Below are 15,989 nucleotides of genomic sequence, written 5' to 3'. Positions count from 1 at the left end.
TGTCTCAAGCGACCCATATTTCTCAGGCTTTCAAGGGGAAATGCATGTACAACATGTCCTGGCTTCACCCTGAAATAAGGGCCACCTGATTCCCACCTGTTTCTTCACAGACTGATTGACCTCACTAATTGATCTCCACACTGCTATTATTTTGAACACACCCCCTTTCAATTAATTATTCTAATACACCGACTCAAAAACATGAAGATCATGAATGCCGAGTCTGTTGGTTTTCTTAGAATCTACTGCACCAACTGGTAAATTGTTTGACACGTGGTGATATAATTTATACCAAAAACAGTGATTAATCTGGTTAGTCATATTGGACTGCTATTATTTTGACCACTACTGTAGGAGCAATGCTTTACTGTAATCCTTCGATCGGATTCCTTCTTACAACAGACCCGATATTCTGCAGTTCCACAACTTTGTGCTCTAATATAAAATCTCCTTGCTATTTTTCGGAATGGAAGAATCCATTTGCAGAAGCACGGTCCATCGGCCATGTCAGTAATCCACCTAGCATTCTTGGAGATTATTTTAATTAGCTGAGCTGGCAAACCTAAAGAAGAGCCGGGAATGCTTGGAAATATGGGGATTCGCAGGTGTCCCATACAGCAGTCACAAATTACTGACCTGGCCGATGGACAGAAATCCTGCAAATCCATTCTCCCATCTCTAGTCATATTATTAGGAAATTTTAGAAATACAAACTCCTTGAAAATAACATTTCGGGAAATAGCCAATGACTTACAGAAACTAACTGGCCTCTCAATTCCTGGAGATGATTGCGCAGAAGCTTCATATCCTTAGAACCAGATGCACCAGCATCCAGCACAAACAGCTTGTCAGAAATCTGGAGGTCATTACCAAACCTGACAATGTAGAGAAAACACAATTATCACATAAAAGACCAAGGAAAGACTTGAAAATAAACTCACTGAATGAAAAGAAACCAGGATAAAATCTGTCTGCTACATTTTTTATGATACTAGACAGTGTAGCTGTATACGACCACAAAGCCAAGATGACAGATCCATCACAGGAGCAGAAAAATGACATATACCTACAGTGCCTGATGGAAACGATTGCCATGTGAGGTCTGTCATTTTACAGGAAAATAAATATTACTGCTACACAATTTTTATATGATAGAATATTTGTCCATGTATTATAGTGACAGCCCTCTGATGTGAAATGGCAATGTGTAATACCCTTTTTTCCCAGTGGTGGCACTGCAGGGAAACTGAACACCTGCTGCCAGGATCCGCCCACAGATTACAATCCATCTACAAGCAAGTGCTTAAAAAATAAGATGTTACAACACCGAGAACTACTGCTAAATGTAGCAAGAGTGTCCAATTCATTACCGGTTTCTGATTTCTTTCAGCAGGGACATATCCTTGTCATATCCAAACTCTCCTGCAGGATGTGGGAGATTCACGATGTCTGCATGGGTGGCAACCAAAACTACTTTCAAAAGGTTCTTCAGCTTCCCTCCATAGGCTATTGCATAAAAAAGGAACAGGACAATAATGAAACATACTCCTTATTTTACAACAGGATTTTATCATTTAATATTCTCACTCCAGTGATGGACAGGTCATTGTTATATGCCCATGTTGGTTCTGATCATTAGCTGGGAACGTCATAAACGCTTGGTGACCACCTTGCTTGGATTTCACTAGTTGTACTATATTTGTTAAAACACATGAACCCTGTTGATGAATATGGCATACTACAATAAATGAAGTTGGTGCAAAACGATTCGGAACACTCGGTTCAGTGGAAACTTGAAAAGTCTCCTCCTTCTCAGCCACCCTGGCTAATAAAAAAAAATAATGATAGATGCCACAGATGTGGCTGATGGATCATTTTCCGAGAATCGATTCGTACATAGTACGTACTCTAACAGTAAAGGATATATCCTGGTATAGCCCATCAGTATAAATACATGCCCCAATGTTTTTGGATCTGATTTTTTTCCAGACCCTGTCCAGTGGTCTATAAGAATAATTAATATTTCTTACATGTCACATATTTAAACCAGAAAAAATCTAATTTGACTACAGTGTGAATAAGACAGTTGTGCACATAAAGGCCATATGGCCCGATGTGAGCACTGGCACCATCATCTTTGGCATAGTACACTACAATACTATGGACATGACTGTATCCTATGTGCTAGTTTGTCTTGTTGGATTAGGATAAATAGTTTCCCGAGCTAAGAGTGAGAAAACAACTTCTCGGACGGGGATTTATTGGATATACACGGCTAAGCGGCTCACAGAATTTGATTACACTTCTAAAACATAAGCTGAGAAAGTGATCTTATGGTGTTGAAAATCAGGATTAGTGTTGGGAGCTGCAGTCCGGCACCCAGGGACCTCATGGCAGCTTGTAGTAACAACAAGAAAAAAGTACATCTCATTAATATTTCGCTTAATGAACAGAAATAACAGGACTTAATTAAACCCTCATTTACATAGCTCCTAAATGAACCAGTGCATGTGTCACAGTGAACTCATCAATGGAAGTTTCTGTACAGCGGAAACTCAAAAATACAATACGCAAACGAGCAGCAAGTTAAATCCTTGCAAAGGTGGTCCCTGGTCAAAATTACTGTTAGGCTATGTGCTCACGTTGGGTTTTTTAAGCATTTTTGCCACGATTTTCTGCGGCGGAAACGCTTAAAAAACGCTTACAAACAGCATGCCATTAATTTCTAATGCATTCCGCAATTGATGTGCCCATGCTGCGTTTTTTCACACGGCGGAAATGCATCGCGGTAAAAAATGCAGCATGTTCATTATTTTTGAGGAATCGCGGCAATTCTGCACCCATAAACATGTATTAAAAAAAGCTTGTAAAACGCATGGTAAACGCGGTAAAAACGAGTCTAAATCCGCATGTGTTTTTCCTACCAAGGGTATGCAAAATTGAAACAGAAAATTCTGCTTCTATTCTGCAACGTGGGCACATAGCCTTACAGTGGAGAGCCCTTTGGTTTAAGATGTGGTCTGGTGATATCACCCCTAAAGCCAAATTATGTGCTATACCCTTTAAAGGTGACTACATCTTTGGACCTTCTTTAGATGAAATCTTAGAGAAAGCAACAGATAAGAAAAAAGCTCTCTAGGTACAAAAACCTCCTAAGAAAAGATTTTTTTCGTCCCTCACAGCCACAAGCCTCTCAGAGAGGAAAAGGCAAAACTGGGAGGTGGCGTTATCCAAAAGGTGGAGGAAAGAATATCCTTATTCCCCAACAACAGCCCCAGCAGGAGAAGCGGTGGCTTCGACCCGGTGGGGGGGGAGGGGGGGGGTAGACTCTCAAAATTTTTTCCTCAGTGGCAAAATATTACCAGTTGTCACTGGGCCCTCAATGTCGTTAGAGACGGCCTACTAATAGAGTTTATATCCTCCCATCCACGGGGTCTGAAAGTCACCTCTCTACCTCTCTTCCCTCCCTAAAAGACCGAACTTCTTTACTAGCCGGTCTCCGAGACCTAACAAATTCAAATGTAATATCTGAAGTTCCAGAATTGGAAAAAGGTCTGGGACATTATTCCCGTCTATTTTTAGTACCCAAGCCTTCGGGCGAGTCTCGTATCATCATAACTCTGAAGGGTCTCAACCAGCATGTCAAATACCGCAGGTTCAAAATGGAATCGATAAAATCTGCCATTCCTTTGATAACTGCTCACTCCTTCATGTCAACCATAGACTTAAAGGATGCTTACTTTCATATCCCAATTCACCCGAGACATCGGAAATATCTCATGTTTTCAGTACAGGAACAACATCTAATAAAACATTATCAGTACAACGTCCTTCCATTTGGAATCTCCTCTGCACCAGGAGTCTTTTCCAAGATAATGGCGGTAGTCTCCTTTATTCGGGATCAAGGGATCTGTATAGGGGAGGCATCCGCCAAAACACCAGTAGCTCTGGGTAGGGAGTCCAGCAGTTCACCTCTGGAGGTACCCTGAGATATATGGGACTCAAATTCCCCCAACCAGCGAACCAGAGCTCTAGCTACACAAGTAGAGGCAATATTTGTTTTTAAAGCTACCGTAAAAGTCTCCCAGGATTTTTTCAAGAGACTTTCAATTTTCCTGTCCATTGGATCCTTCAGCTGCTTAGAATCCTCAAAAGGAAGGGCGGTTCTTTTTGCAACTCTTGCTACTTTTGAGTCGACCTTAGGAATGTCCCATTTAACAGAATCACCTTCTATGGGAAATCTGTGTTTCATCTCAGAGGGAATGCTGAGGCGTTTCTCCGGCAGTTCCCATTCCTGAGAAATTATGTCTAGAATATTAGAATGTACCGGGAATCCTATATGTTTCCCTTTGGATATTCCCCCAAACATCTGGTCTTAGATGGGCTGGGATTCTGGTTCCTCCTCTAGCCCCATAGTGCTGCGAACAGCAGACACTAAATCCTCAATCCAAGCCGAGCAAAAAAGATATTTTCTGGTGTCGGCGGTTACGGGTGACATAGGTTCCTCCCACCTTCCAGATGATGAGGCACAGGAGAGGTCTGATTCTGAGTCAGTTTCCTCAATCTGAATTTTCCTTTTCTTTGCTGAAGAAGGAGGTGGGGGGGGGGGGGGAGGAGTAAAGGCCGCCAGGGAAGACTGCACCTCTTGTTTAACTAGTGTGCGGATTTCTTCCAATAGGGAGGGTTGCTCTGCTCTATTTTGTCAGTACATACTTGGCAGAGGTATTTGTCCCATACTGAGGGCAATTTAATGTTGCAGATGGCACATTTTTTCTTAATAGAAGGTTTAGGGGCAGACTTGTCTCCCTGTGGTGAGAGGGAGAGTAGTGTGATAGAAGGAGATACCCTCTAGGTTATCTATGTAAGGACTCCTTTCCCTGCAGCACTTACTGCGGCAGGGGCAGCGCCGGGCTCTGCAGCTGCAGGGCAGGTATTGCCTTCCATGACCGCAGAAAGTCTTACCTGCGATGTCTTCAGGCAGAATTTATACCTGCCCCCCCCCCCCCCCCACCAGCGACTGCAGATTCCCTCCTCCCCTCCCAGGTCCTGAGGTGGAGGATGCATGAGGCGCTCCAGGCGGAAGTGCTGCGTTCACCAAGCAGGATGAACCGGAAGTGACTCGCGCGATTACTTCATGGACACCGGCAGTGTGCGCGGAGGTACAGAAGACCGAAGAGCTCAGAGAGGACTCCAGTTGGGATCACTGGCCTGCTTTACCCTCGAGTTGGTGCAGGAAGGCCAGGAAGGGGTCCCGAGGACACCGGAAAGTGGCGCGACGGGAGCAGCAAAGTGGAGGTGGAACACGACCACATGCTGCCAGGCAATAAGAAAAAAAGGTACTGCAGTCACCGGCCACAACAGCACACGGACCTCTCTCTGTCCCATCAGGGCAAAGAGGCAACCTCCGTATGCCGTAGTGGAAGGTGACTAGAGAAATCAGCTTCACAAGTATGCAAAAGAACATCTAAACAAGCCTATGCATTTTGGAAACACATCCTGTGGACCGATGAGGTTAAAATAGAACTCTTTGGCCACAATGATCAAGGGTATGAGGGGGCGCAGAATTTTAGTGAAAGAGCATCTCGCCAGCCATTAAGCATGTGGGTGGTTCAATCATGCTTTGGGGTTGTGTTGCAGCCAATGGCACGGGGAACATTTTAAACGTAGAGGGAAGAATGGATTCAATTAAATATCACCAAATTCATGATGCAAACATAACAGCATCTGTAAAAAAAAAACTGAAGTTGAAAAGAAGATGCTTTCTACAAATGGATAATGATCCTAAACACACATCAAAATCCTCAACAGACCTCAAAAGGCGCAAGCTCAAGGTTTTACAGTGGCCCTCACAGTCAGTTGATCTTAACATCATTGAAAATTTGTGGCTAGACCTCAAAAGAGCAGTGCATGCAAGACGACCCAGGAATCTCAGTGAACTGGAAGAATTTTCCAAGGAATAATGGATGAAAATCCCTCAAACAAGAATTGAAAGACTCTTGGTTGGCTACAAAAAGCATTTACAAGTAGTGATTCTTTCAAAAAGGGCTACTACTAGATACTATGTAGGGTGCAAAAACTTTTGCGTTGGCCCATTTTTCTTTTTTTGTAATTTTTAAAATGTAGAAGATGACAATGTAAAATGTTCTGTCTGAAATACAAAAAAAAATGTGTCACCTTTAACTTTAGCCCTTTTAGAAATCATTTCATCTTCAACTTGCCTAACTGTTCACAACAACGTTAATTTTGACCAGGGGTGCCCAAACTTTTACATGCCACTGTACTGTTCATTGGACTTAAAGGAATAATTCAGTGAAAATTAAAAACACTACTATGGATGTGAGAGTTTTAAGGTTTTTTTTTTTTTTAAGTTATGACAAGTGAATCCTTTTCATCTTTAAATTGTTCAAAATGCACAGGGTGAAAATGTCATTGATGGCAGTACAGGGGTTCCAGTGGTCTAAACCAGCAATGGTACAAGTTAACAGACTCCATAAAATGATCTCCTGACTTCTCTGGTTGGAACTGCTCTACATATATTTTCAGGCATACCCCTTTAATACAGACAATTTTGATATTTTTAGTTGCACTTTTTGTCCTAAAAAAAAATATTATATTACTTTTTGATATTTGTTTTTGTCTGTCACAATGATTTCATTATGTTTCTTTTTTTTTTTTTTTTTTTTTTCAATCAAGGGATTGTGCATGACTGGACATCTCTACCCTTCACATTATATTCTCGTTCGGATATTCAAATCATTTTTGCATCTTTTTTTTCCTTAGTACATAGGATTTCATTTTTATGCCATTGTCATACTGTTTTTTATTTGCTGATAACGGTGGGAAAATACATGTGTTTTTTACATTTTTCCTTTTTTTTTTCTAAATTACAATGAACCACTCACATATATTTAACCCCTTAAGACCAGAGGTATTTCCATTTTTGAGTTTCCGTTTTTTGCCATTACTTTTTTTAAATTTTTTCATCAATATGGCCATGTGAGGGCATGTTTTTTTGGGGAAAAAATTCAAAGTGCGGTGAAATTGCAAAACAAGTGCAATTTCACAATTGATATATATATATATTTTTTTTACCATGTTCACCAAATCATAAAACTGACCTGCTATTATGACTCTCCAGTTCATTACAAGTTCATAGACACCAAAAAAATCCAAAATTTGTCTCCATTTTTTGCGATCAGGAGCTGGGTAAGGTTTTTTTTTGCGCGCCACGTTGACATTTTTATTGATACCATTTTGGTGTTAATATGACCCTCTGATCACTCGTTATTGCATTTTAATGCAATATTGCGGTGACCAAAAAAACCTGGCATTTTGACTTTTTTCCGCGTTATGCCATTTACCAATCGGATTAATTCTTTTATATATTGATAGATCGGGCGATTCTGAATGCGGCAATACCAAATATGTGTAATTTTTTTATTATTATTTTATTGTATTATTTTGAATGGTGAGAAAGGGGGATGATTTGAATTTTTATATTTTTTAAATATTTTTAAAAACAAACTTTTTTTTCTTTTTTTTACTTTACACTTGCTTCAATAGTCTCCATGAGAGACTAGAAGCTGCAATTATCTGATCGCTTGTGCTACCAAGAGCAGGGCTTCAGCAGAAATGCTCACTTGCTATGAGCGCTGACCACTGGGCTATGACAACCACAAGGGTCTGCTGCAGACCCCGGGTTGTTATGCCAACCCATCGGCGACCCGCAGTCATGTGACACGGGCGTCGATGGGCGTGGTCGGCAACACGCTTCCGGCGCATGCATGTTAAATGCCGCTGCCAGAGATTGACAACGGCATTTAATATGTTAACAGCCGCAGGTGGATTGCGATTCACCCGCGGCTGTTAGGGGCACATGACAGCTGATCAGATCAGCGGTCATGTGCTGGAAAAGGGGCACCAAACAGGGGGAGGCACTCAATAACAGACACTGCACGTCATTGGGTGTTAGGGTTTTTTTTTACATGCATGCTAGTGACTAATTTGAATTGACAATGGCTTTTTTAATCTGCTTTTCATCAATTATTTTTAACATTTATTTCACATATTGTGCCGCCTGTAAAGTCATAAAACCTTTAGGGTATGTTCACACGTTCCTGATTTCCCTCCTTTTTTTTCAGGACTAAAACCGCAGCTCTTGGCAGAAAACGCAGGTCCTTTTTTTGGTGCTTTTTTGATGCGTTTTTTGATGCAGTTTTCTATGCAGAGTCTGTGTGTTTTCTAGGAAGTTTTTTAGGGTTAAAATGGCTGAAAATACCCTAACCCTACCCCTAACCTTAGTGGGAAAAAAAAAAAATTCTTAATTTTTTTATTGTCCCTACCTATTTTATTGTCCCTACCTATGGGGGTGACAAAGAGGGGGGGGGGGGTCATTTACTATTTTTTTTATTTTGATCACTGAGATATAACCTATCTCAGTGATCAAAATGCACTTTGGAACGAATCTGCCGGCCGGCAGATTCGGCGGGCGCACTGCGCATGCGCCCGCCATTTTGCAAGATAGCGGCGCCCAGGGAGAAGACGGCCGGACGGACACCGGAAGGGAGGCCGGGTAAGTATAAGGGGGGGAGATTAGGGCACGGGGGGGCATCAGGGCACGGGGGGGCGTCGGAGCACGGGGGTGTGGGATTGGGGCACGGGGGGGGGGGGGGGGGCAGCCACACTGCAGCGGTTCTGCACCACAAACCGCAGTAAAACCCGCAGATATATTTTTCATCTGCGGGTTTTACTGCGGGTTTGACCTCACAATGGAGGTCAATGGGTGCAGAACCGCTGCAGTTCCGCAAAAAGAAGTGACATGGTACTTCTTTTTTACCGCGGCAATTCAGCGCGGCTTTTTCCGCGATTTCCGCAATGTGGGCACAGCAGTTCCTGTTTTCCATAGGGTACATTGTAATGTACCCTGCATGGAAAACAGCTGCGGACCCGCAGCGGGAAAATCGCGGCGATTCCGCATGAAAAAAAGGATGGTGTGAACATGGCCTAAGAGGACATTTTTCAATAGCTCTGTAACTGGGGCTGGTATATTAGGCCCAGTTACAGTGGAAATGCAACTTTCCTGGCAGCATAGCAGAGCTATCCGGGGCTCATAGAACCACATGACTGATGGGTCAGGGAGGAAGTGCCGTTGGCACTTACTATTAGGCTGCCGTCACACTAGCAGTATTTGGTCAGTATTTTACATCAGTATTTGTAAACCAAAACCAGGAGTGGAACAATTCGAGGAAAAGTATAATAAAAACATATGCACCACTTCTGCATTTATCACCCACTCCTGGTTTTGGCTTACAAATACTGATGTAAAATACTGACCAAATACTGCTAGTGTGACGGCAGCCTTACTGTGTGGGTGCTCAGTTGCTCGTCTTTACAGCCAGCTCCCAACTCCCGCAGTTGCACGATTGTGTGCAGCTGTTGTACTATGCCATGACCATTTAGGCCCCTTTCACATATCAATTTTTTTGGCATCCGATGCCGCCGGATCCGTTTTTTTCTCATAGACTTGTATTAGCAACGGATTGCAATGAATGGCCTCACGTTTCATCTGTCATTTGCTAGATTGGAAGCCTGTGGCGCTGGATCCGTCAAATGACAGAATCCGGCGATGGATTCCATTTTTTTTAACTGAGCATGCTCCGATCCAATTAGATCCGTTGAAAAACAAAATCAGTTGCATCAGTTTTTCACAATCTGCGACGGATCTTTTGAGCCAACGGATTGTGACTGACGGCAAAAAAACTGATGTGTAAAAGGGGCCTTAGAACGTCACTGCAGAGTATGAGCAGGACCGCATGGACGTTTAAAGTTACTGTAAATTAATTTCACCTCCCAAAAAGTGTAATAAAAAGTGAATATAAAAAAAAATGAACTCCAAAATGGGACCAATGAAAATAACTGTGTCATATTAGTAAGCCCTCATATAGCTGATAGAAAAATGTTTAACTAAAGGTTCTTAGAATGTTACAGTAAAATGTACCATACTCATGCTGACCCACAAAATAAAATTAACACTTTATTTATGCAGCAAATTAAAAGCATAACATTTAAAATGTCAAAATACAACAGTAGAATTGCTGCATTTTTTCTATTTCTTGCCATATAGAGTTAATGAAAGTTAGATATAAAATACAAGCTTTCATACAGCTACATTCCAGAAAATAAAAAAATTCTGGTGCCTACAATGTATCTTTATAGCAAATAAAGATGTGGGGGTCATTAGGCCTGATCATTAACCACTTCGCACAAAATTATATACACTGCTCAAAAAAATAAAGGGAACACTAAAATACCACATCCTAGATATCACTGAATGAAATATTCCAGTTTAAATCTTTATTCATTACATAGTGGAATGCGCTGAGAACAATAAAACATAAAAATGATCAATGTGAATCAAAATTAATATCCCATGGATGGCCAGGATTTGGAACAATACTCAAAATCAAAGTGCAAAATCAAATTACAGGATGATCCAACTTCAGTGGAAATTCCTCAAGATAAGTAAATGATGCTCAGTACTATGTGTGGCCTCCATGACCTCACTACAATGCCTGGGCATAGTTCTGATGGGGCGACTGATGTTTTCCTAAGGGATATCCTCCTAGACCTGGATTAAAGCATCTGTTGACTCCTGGGCAATCTGTGGTGTAACATGGCATTGGTGGATGGAACAATGCATTGGGTCCCAGATGTGCTCAATTGGATTCAGGTATGGGGAACGGGCGGTATAGTCCATAGTATCAATGCCTTCATCATGCAGGAACTGCTGACACACTTCAGCCACATGAGGCTTACCATTGTCATGCATCAGAAGGAACCCAGGGCCCACTGCACCTGAATATGGTCTCATAATTGGTCTAAGGATCTCATCCTGGTACCTATTGGTGGCCAAGTTGACACTGGCTAGCACAGGGAGGGCTGTGCTGCCCTCCAAAGAAATGCCTCCCCACATCATTACTGACCCACCGGCAAACCGGTCATGTTGGAGGATGTTGGAGGCGTCAGATCGCTCTCCACGGCGTCTCCAGACTCTGTCACGTCTATCATATGCTCAGTGTAAACCTGATCTCATCAGTGAAGAGCACACGGCGCCAATGACGAATCTGCCAATCTTGGTGTGTGCTGGCAAACGCCAACTGCTCTACACGGTGTTGTGTTGTAAGCACAGAATCCAATTGTGGATGTCGGGCCTTCATACCATCCTGATGGAGTCTGTTTCTCACAGACTGAGCAGACACATGGATGTTAATGGCCTGCTCGAGGTCATTTTCCAGGGCTTTGGCAGTGCTGCTGAGTTGATGACCTTCTACGGCCCCTTACACGTCTCCTGGTATCTGCCCAATGCTCTGGACACTGTGCTTACAGACACAGCTACCCTTTTTACCACAGCTCGCATTGATGTGCTGCACTACCTGAGCAACTTCTGTGGGTTGTACAGTAGACAACGCCTCATGCTACTGTATAACTAGGGGTGAGAGCAATGACAAAATACAAAAGTGACTAAAACAACTGCCAAAAAAGATGAGAACAGAGAAATGGTCCGTGGTCACCCCCTCCAGGACTTTTATAGGGGTTGTCTTGCTAATTGCCTATCATTACTACCTGTTGTCTGTTCCATTTGCAAAACAACAGGAGAATTTGATTCACACTCAGTGTCGCTTCATAACTGGACAGGTCGATTTCACAGAAGTGTGATTGACTTGGAGTTGCATTGTGTTGATCAAGTGTTCCCTTTATTTTTTTGATCAGTGTATATGGTAGGGTTCAGGACATGAGCTCCCTCCACATGCAGTAGATGGCGGCTATGGAACATTGCATGGTATCTAACAGCAGCGGCCTCAGCTGAGCTCCGTTCACTGCCATTAACCATTTACTGTAAATGCCGATGTCAATCTCAGACAACAAAATTTCTATGGAATGAGTGTTGGTGTGTATGCCATCTTAGTATCCCTTCATAGAAGACCACTATTTTCTTCATATTCTACAATACTGTGGTACGGTAGCACATAGTATAAGTGGTAAGATAATTACAGGTTCGAGACAGGTTTTTAACCCCCGAAGCTTTTTTCGGTTTTGCGTTTTTGTTTTTCGCTCCCCTCCTTCCCAGAGCCATAACTTTTTTATTTTTCAATATTTGTCAATATGGCCATGTGAGGGCTTAATTTTTGCGGGACGAGTTGTACTTTTGAACAGCGCCATTGGTTTTACCATGCTGTGTACTAGAAAACAGGAAAAAAATTGCAAGTGCGGTGAAATTGCAAAACAAGTGCAATCCCACACTTGTTTTTTGTTTGGCTTTTATGCTAGGTTCGCTAAATGCTAAGGCTATGTGCACACGATGCGGATTTAGTGCGGATCCGCAGTGTTTTTTTCCGCGCAGAATCGCTGCAGTTCCGCCAAGTGATTTACAGTACAATGTAAATCAATAGAAAAAAAAATGCTGTGCTGATGGTGCGGAAAAATCTGCATGAAAACCGCTGTGGATCAAAAGAAGTAGCAAGCATGTCATTTCTTTTGCGCGGAACTGCAGCGTTTCTGAATCCTTCCATTATAGAAATCCGCAGGGGTAAAAAACACAGAAAATCCGCAACAAAAAAGCACAAAATCCGCATAAAAAACACGTCAAATCCGCACCTGCGTTTTCTGCACCCCAATCTGCAATGTGTGCACATAGCCTAAAACTGACCTGCCATTATGATTGTCCCGGTCATTATGAGTTCATAGACACCAAACATGTCTAGGTTATTTTTTATGTGAGTGGTGAAAAAAAATTCCAAACTTTGCTAAAAAAAAATAAAATTGCGCAATTTTCTGAGACCTGTAGCGTTTCCATTTTTTAGTATCTCTGGTCGGGTGAGGGCTTATTTTTTGCGCGCAGAGCTGTCGCTTTTAATGATACGATTTTGGTGCAGATTCATTCTTTTGATCGCCCGTTATTGCATTTTAATGCAATGTCACGGCGACCAAAAAAACGTAATTCTGGCATTTGGAATTTTTTTCTTGCTAAGCCACTTAGCAATCAGGTTAATTCTTTTTCTAATTGATAGATCGGGCGATTCTGAATGTGGCGATACCAAATATGGGCAGGTTTGATTTTTAAATGGGGTGAGAAAAGGAGGTGATTTGAACTTTTATATTCTTTATTTTTTTCATATTTTTTTAAAACATTTTTTTTTTTTTTTTTTTACTTTTCCCATGCTTCAATAGCCTCCATGGGAGTAAAGCTGGCATAGCCTGATCGGCTCTGCTACATAGGAGCGATGCTCAGATTGCTCCTATGTAGCTGTATTCCTGCATTGCTATGAGCGCCGACCACAGGGTGGCGCTCACAGCAATCTGGCATCAACAACCATAGAGGTCTTCAGGAGACCTCTGGTTGTTATGCCAATGCACCGATGACCCCTGATCATGTGACGGGGGTCATCGGTGTGCGCATTTCCGGCCGGAAGCGCTTGTTAAATGCCGCTGTCAGTGTTTGACAGCAGCATTTAACTAGTTAATAACGGCGGGAGAATCGTAATTCCACCTGCCGCTATTGCAGGCACATGTCAGCTGTACAAAACAGCTGACATGTCCCGGCTTTGATGAGGGCTAACCGCCAAAGCCCGTATCAAAGCAGGGGATCTGCCATCGGACGTACTATTCTGTCCAATGGCAGAAAGGGGTTAAAAATCTCCAAAAATCCCCCCCAAAAAAAAACTCTAATCGCACCCCCTCCTTAGTTTCCCAGCATTAAAATTAAAGAAATAAAAAAAAATAAACTAAAAGAGAAAAAAAAAAAACATACCTCCTTATTGTCACATCTATAAAAGCCTATATATGGCTAGTTGGGTTATGGGGTTCATGGCTCTCATTTGTTGGAGAGCCCCTAAATACAACATGACATGACGGATTGTCCTTATGTTAGTACTTCATTACTTACCTATTGGTTCTTCAACAGGCACAAGTGATTTCAGAAAATTGAGCCAGAATATGACTTGATTCAGCTGAATTTCATAAGGTTCTTCAAGGCTGAAGACAACTATGTGCACGGAGGAGGGATCATTTGCAGCAAAATAGTCATAGCTGCAAAAATATGTAGGGTTTCCTGAAAATTCCCAGACACTGAAATCTCCAACACCTACAGAAGAAACGGGAAAATATAGCTATAGTTGAGAAGGCAAAATATTTCCAGGGTGATCTATAAAGATAAAAGATTAGTCACAATTGTGGATGTTCTGAATATGAGCCATAGGTGCAGAAGATGGAAGAGATTAGTAAGAACAGGACACAATTCCCATAAATGCCATCGTCTTACTATCTACTATATAATTGTCTAAGGGTCACTTCCGTCTGTCTGTCTTGCTGTCACGGATATTCATTGGTCGCGGCCTCGGTCTGTCATGGAAATCCAAGTCGCTGATCGGTCGTGGCAAAACGCCCACGATCATTGCCACGACCAATCAGCGACAGGCACAGTCCGGCGGCAAAATGGCCGCTCTTTCCTCCCCGCAGTCAGTGCCCGCTCCATACTCCCCTCCAGTCAGCCGTCACACAGGGTTAATGCCAGCGTTACCGGAGCGCAGTGTAACGCACTCCGGTAACACAGCTATTAACCCTGTGTGACCAACTTTTTACTATTGATGCTGCATATGCAGCACCAATAGTAAAAAGATCTAATGTTACAAATAATAATAATAATAAATAAAAAAAAAGGTTATTCTCACCCTCCGACGTCGCCCGCTCTTCTCGGCAGTGTAAGCGGCAGGTTCCAGTGCCAGGGATGCTATGCGAGAAGCACCTGCCATGACGTCATGGTCATGTGACCGCGACGTCATCACAGGTCCTGCGCTCATACCAACCCTGGGACAGTAACCACTCCATGCATTGCGATCTCGCGAGATGATGACGTAGCGGTCTCGCTAGACCGCAATGCACTCTTGTGACCGGAGCGCACGAGGAGCATCGGTGCGAAGCGGGGGCCAACGGAAGGAGAGTATATAACTTTTTTTTTTAATTATTTATTTTTTTTAACAGGGAAATGATGCCCACATTGCTATACACTACGTGGGCTGTGCAATATACTACGTGGCCTGTGTCATACACTACGTGGCCTGTGTTATACACTAAGTGGCCTGTGTTATACACTACGTGGCCTGTGTTATACACTACGTGGCCTGTGTTATACACTACGTGGCCTGTGTTATACACTACGTGGCCTGTGTTATACTGCGTGCGTGGGCTGTTATATAATACGTGAGCTGTGTTATATGCTACGTGGGCTGTTATATACTACGTGGCTGTGCTATATACTACGTGGCCGGCCGCGAACAATCAGCGACAGGCGCTAATTGGTGGCGGCCGGCCGAATCCTGTGTATTCAATGTATTATTCTAAAATCTTCATAAATAAACTACATACATATTCTATATGTAATACCCGATACGTTAGAATCGGGCCACCATCTAGTGTACAATAAGACACTCCATAACAGGCTACCAACGGACTGGAATTGTGATAGAACCATCAGGTAAACTTTTCAGAAAATACAGTATATACTTCTCAGATAATTCTTAAAGAGAATCTGTCAGCAGGTTTTTGCTATGTAATCTGACAGCAGCAAGATGTAAGGGCAGAGACCCTGATTACAGTGCTGTATTAATTAGTTTATGGGGTGGAGCAGTTATGATAGAATCACGGTTTTCTCTGATGTAGAGCTAGCAGAGCTCAGTTGATGATGTGTGTATAACCCCATCCACACCACAGCTTCCTGTGTACATTGTATAGTGACAGAGAGCTGCCAATCAGTCGTGGGGCCGTGGTTGGACTAGGATGCACAAGGACAATTGTCCTCTAGTAATAATCTCCTGCTGATAAAACTCTGATTGTATAGAAACAGCAATATGCAGCCTAATAAGTAACACACTTGCTGGAAATAGGGTCTCTTTCACTACATCATAGCACTTTCAGATTAAATCGTAAAAACTTGT

At 42.5% G+C, this 15,989-nt stretch overlaps 1 protein-coding gene across 2 annotated transcripts in view; it reads right to left on the bottom strand.

Moving 5' to 3' along the window:
* Nucleotides 1-15,989, bottom strand: part of DAPK1 (death associated protein kinase 1) — a 212,017-nt gene that overhangs the window by 13,143 nt on the left and 182,885 nt on the right. For both annotated transcript variants that reach the window (XM_069761981.1, XM_069761987.1), the window contains 3 exons: nucleotides 13,943-14,140; nucleotides 1,371-1,506; nucleotides 755-875 (listed from right to left, as the gene is read on the bottom strand). In XM_069761981.1, the coding sequence (XP_069618082.1) occupies nucleotides 755-875; nucleotides 1,371-1,506; nucleotides 13,943-14,140 (455 nt within the window). The remainder of the gene's footprint in view (nucleotides 1-754; nucleotides 876-1,370; nucleotides 1,507-13,942; nucleotides 14,141-15,989) is intronic.

Source organism: Ranitomeya imitator, chromosome 1, assembly GCF_032444005.1.
Source record: "Ranitomeya imitator isolate aRanImi1 chromosome 1, aRanImi1.pri, whole genome shotgun sequence".
Taxonomy (NCBI): Eukaryota; Metazoa; Chordata; class Amphibia; order Anura; family Dendrobatidae; genus Ranitomeya; species Ranitomeya imitator.
This window is presented reverse-complemented; position numbering and strand designations above follow the sequence as displayed.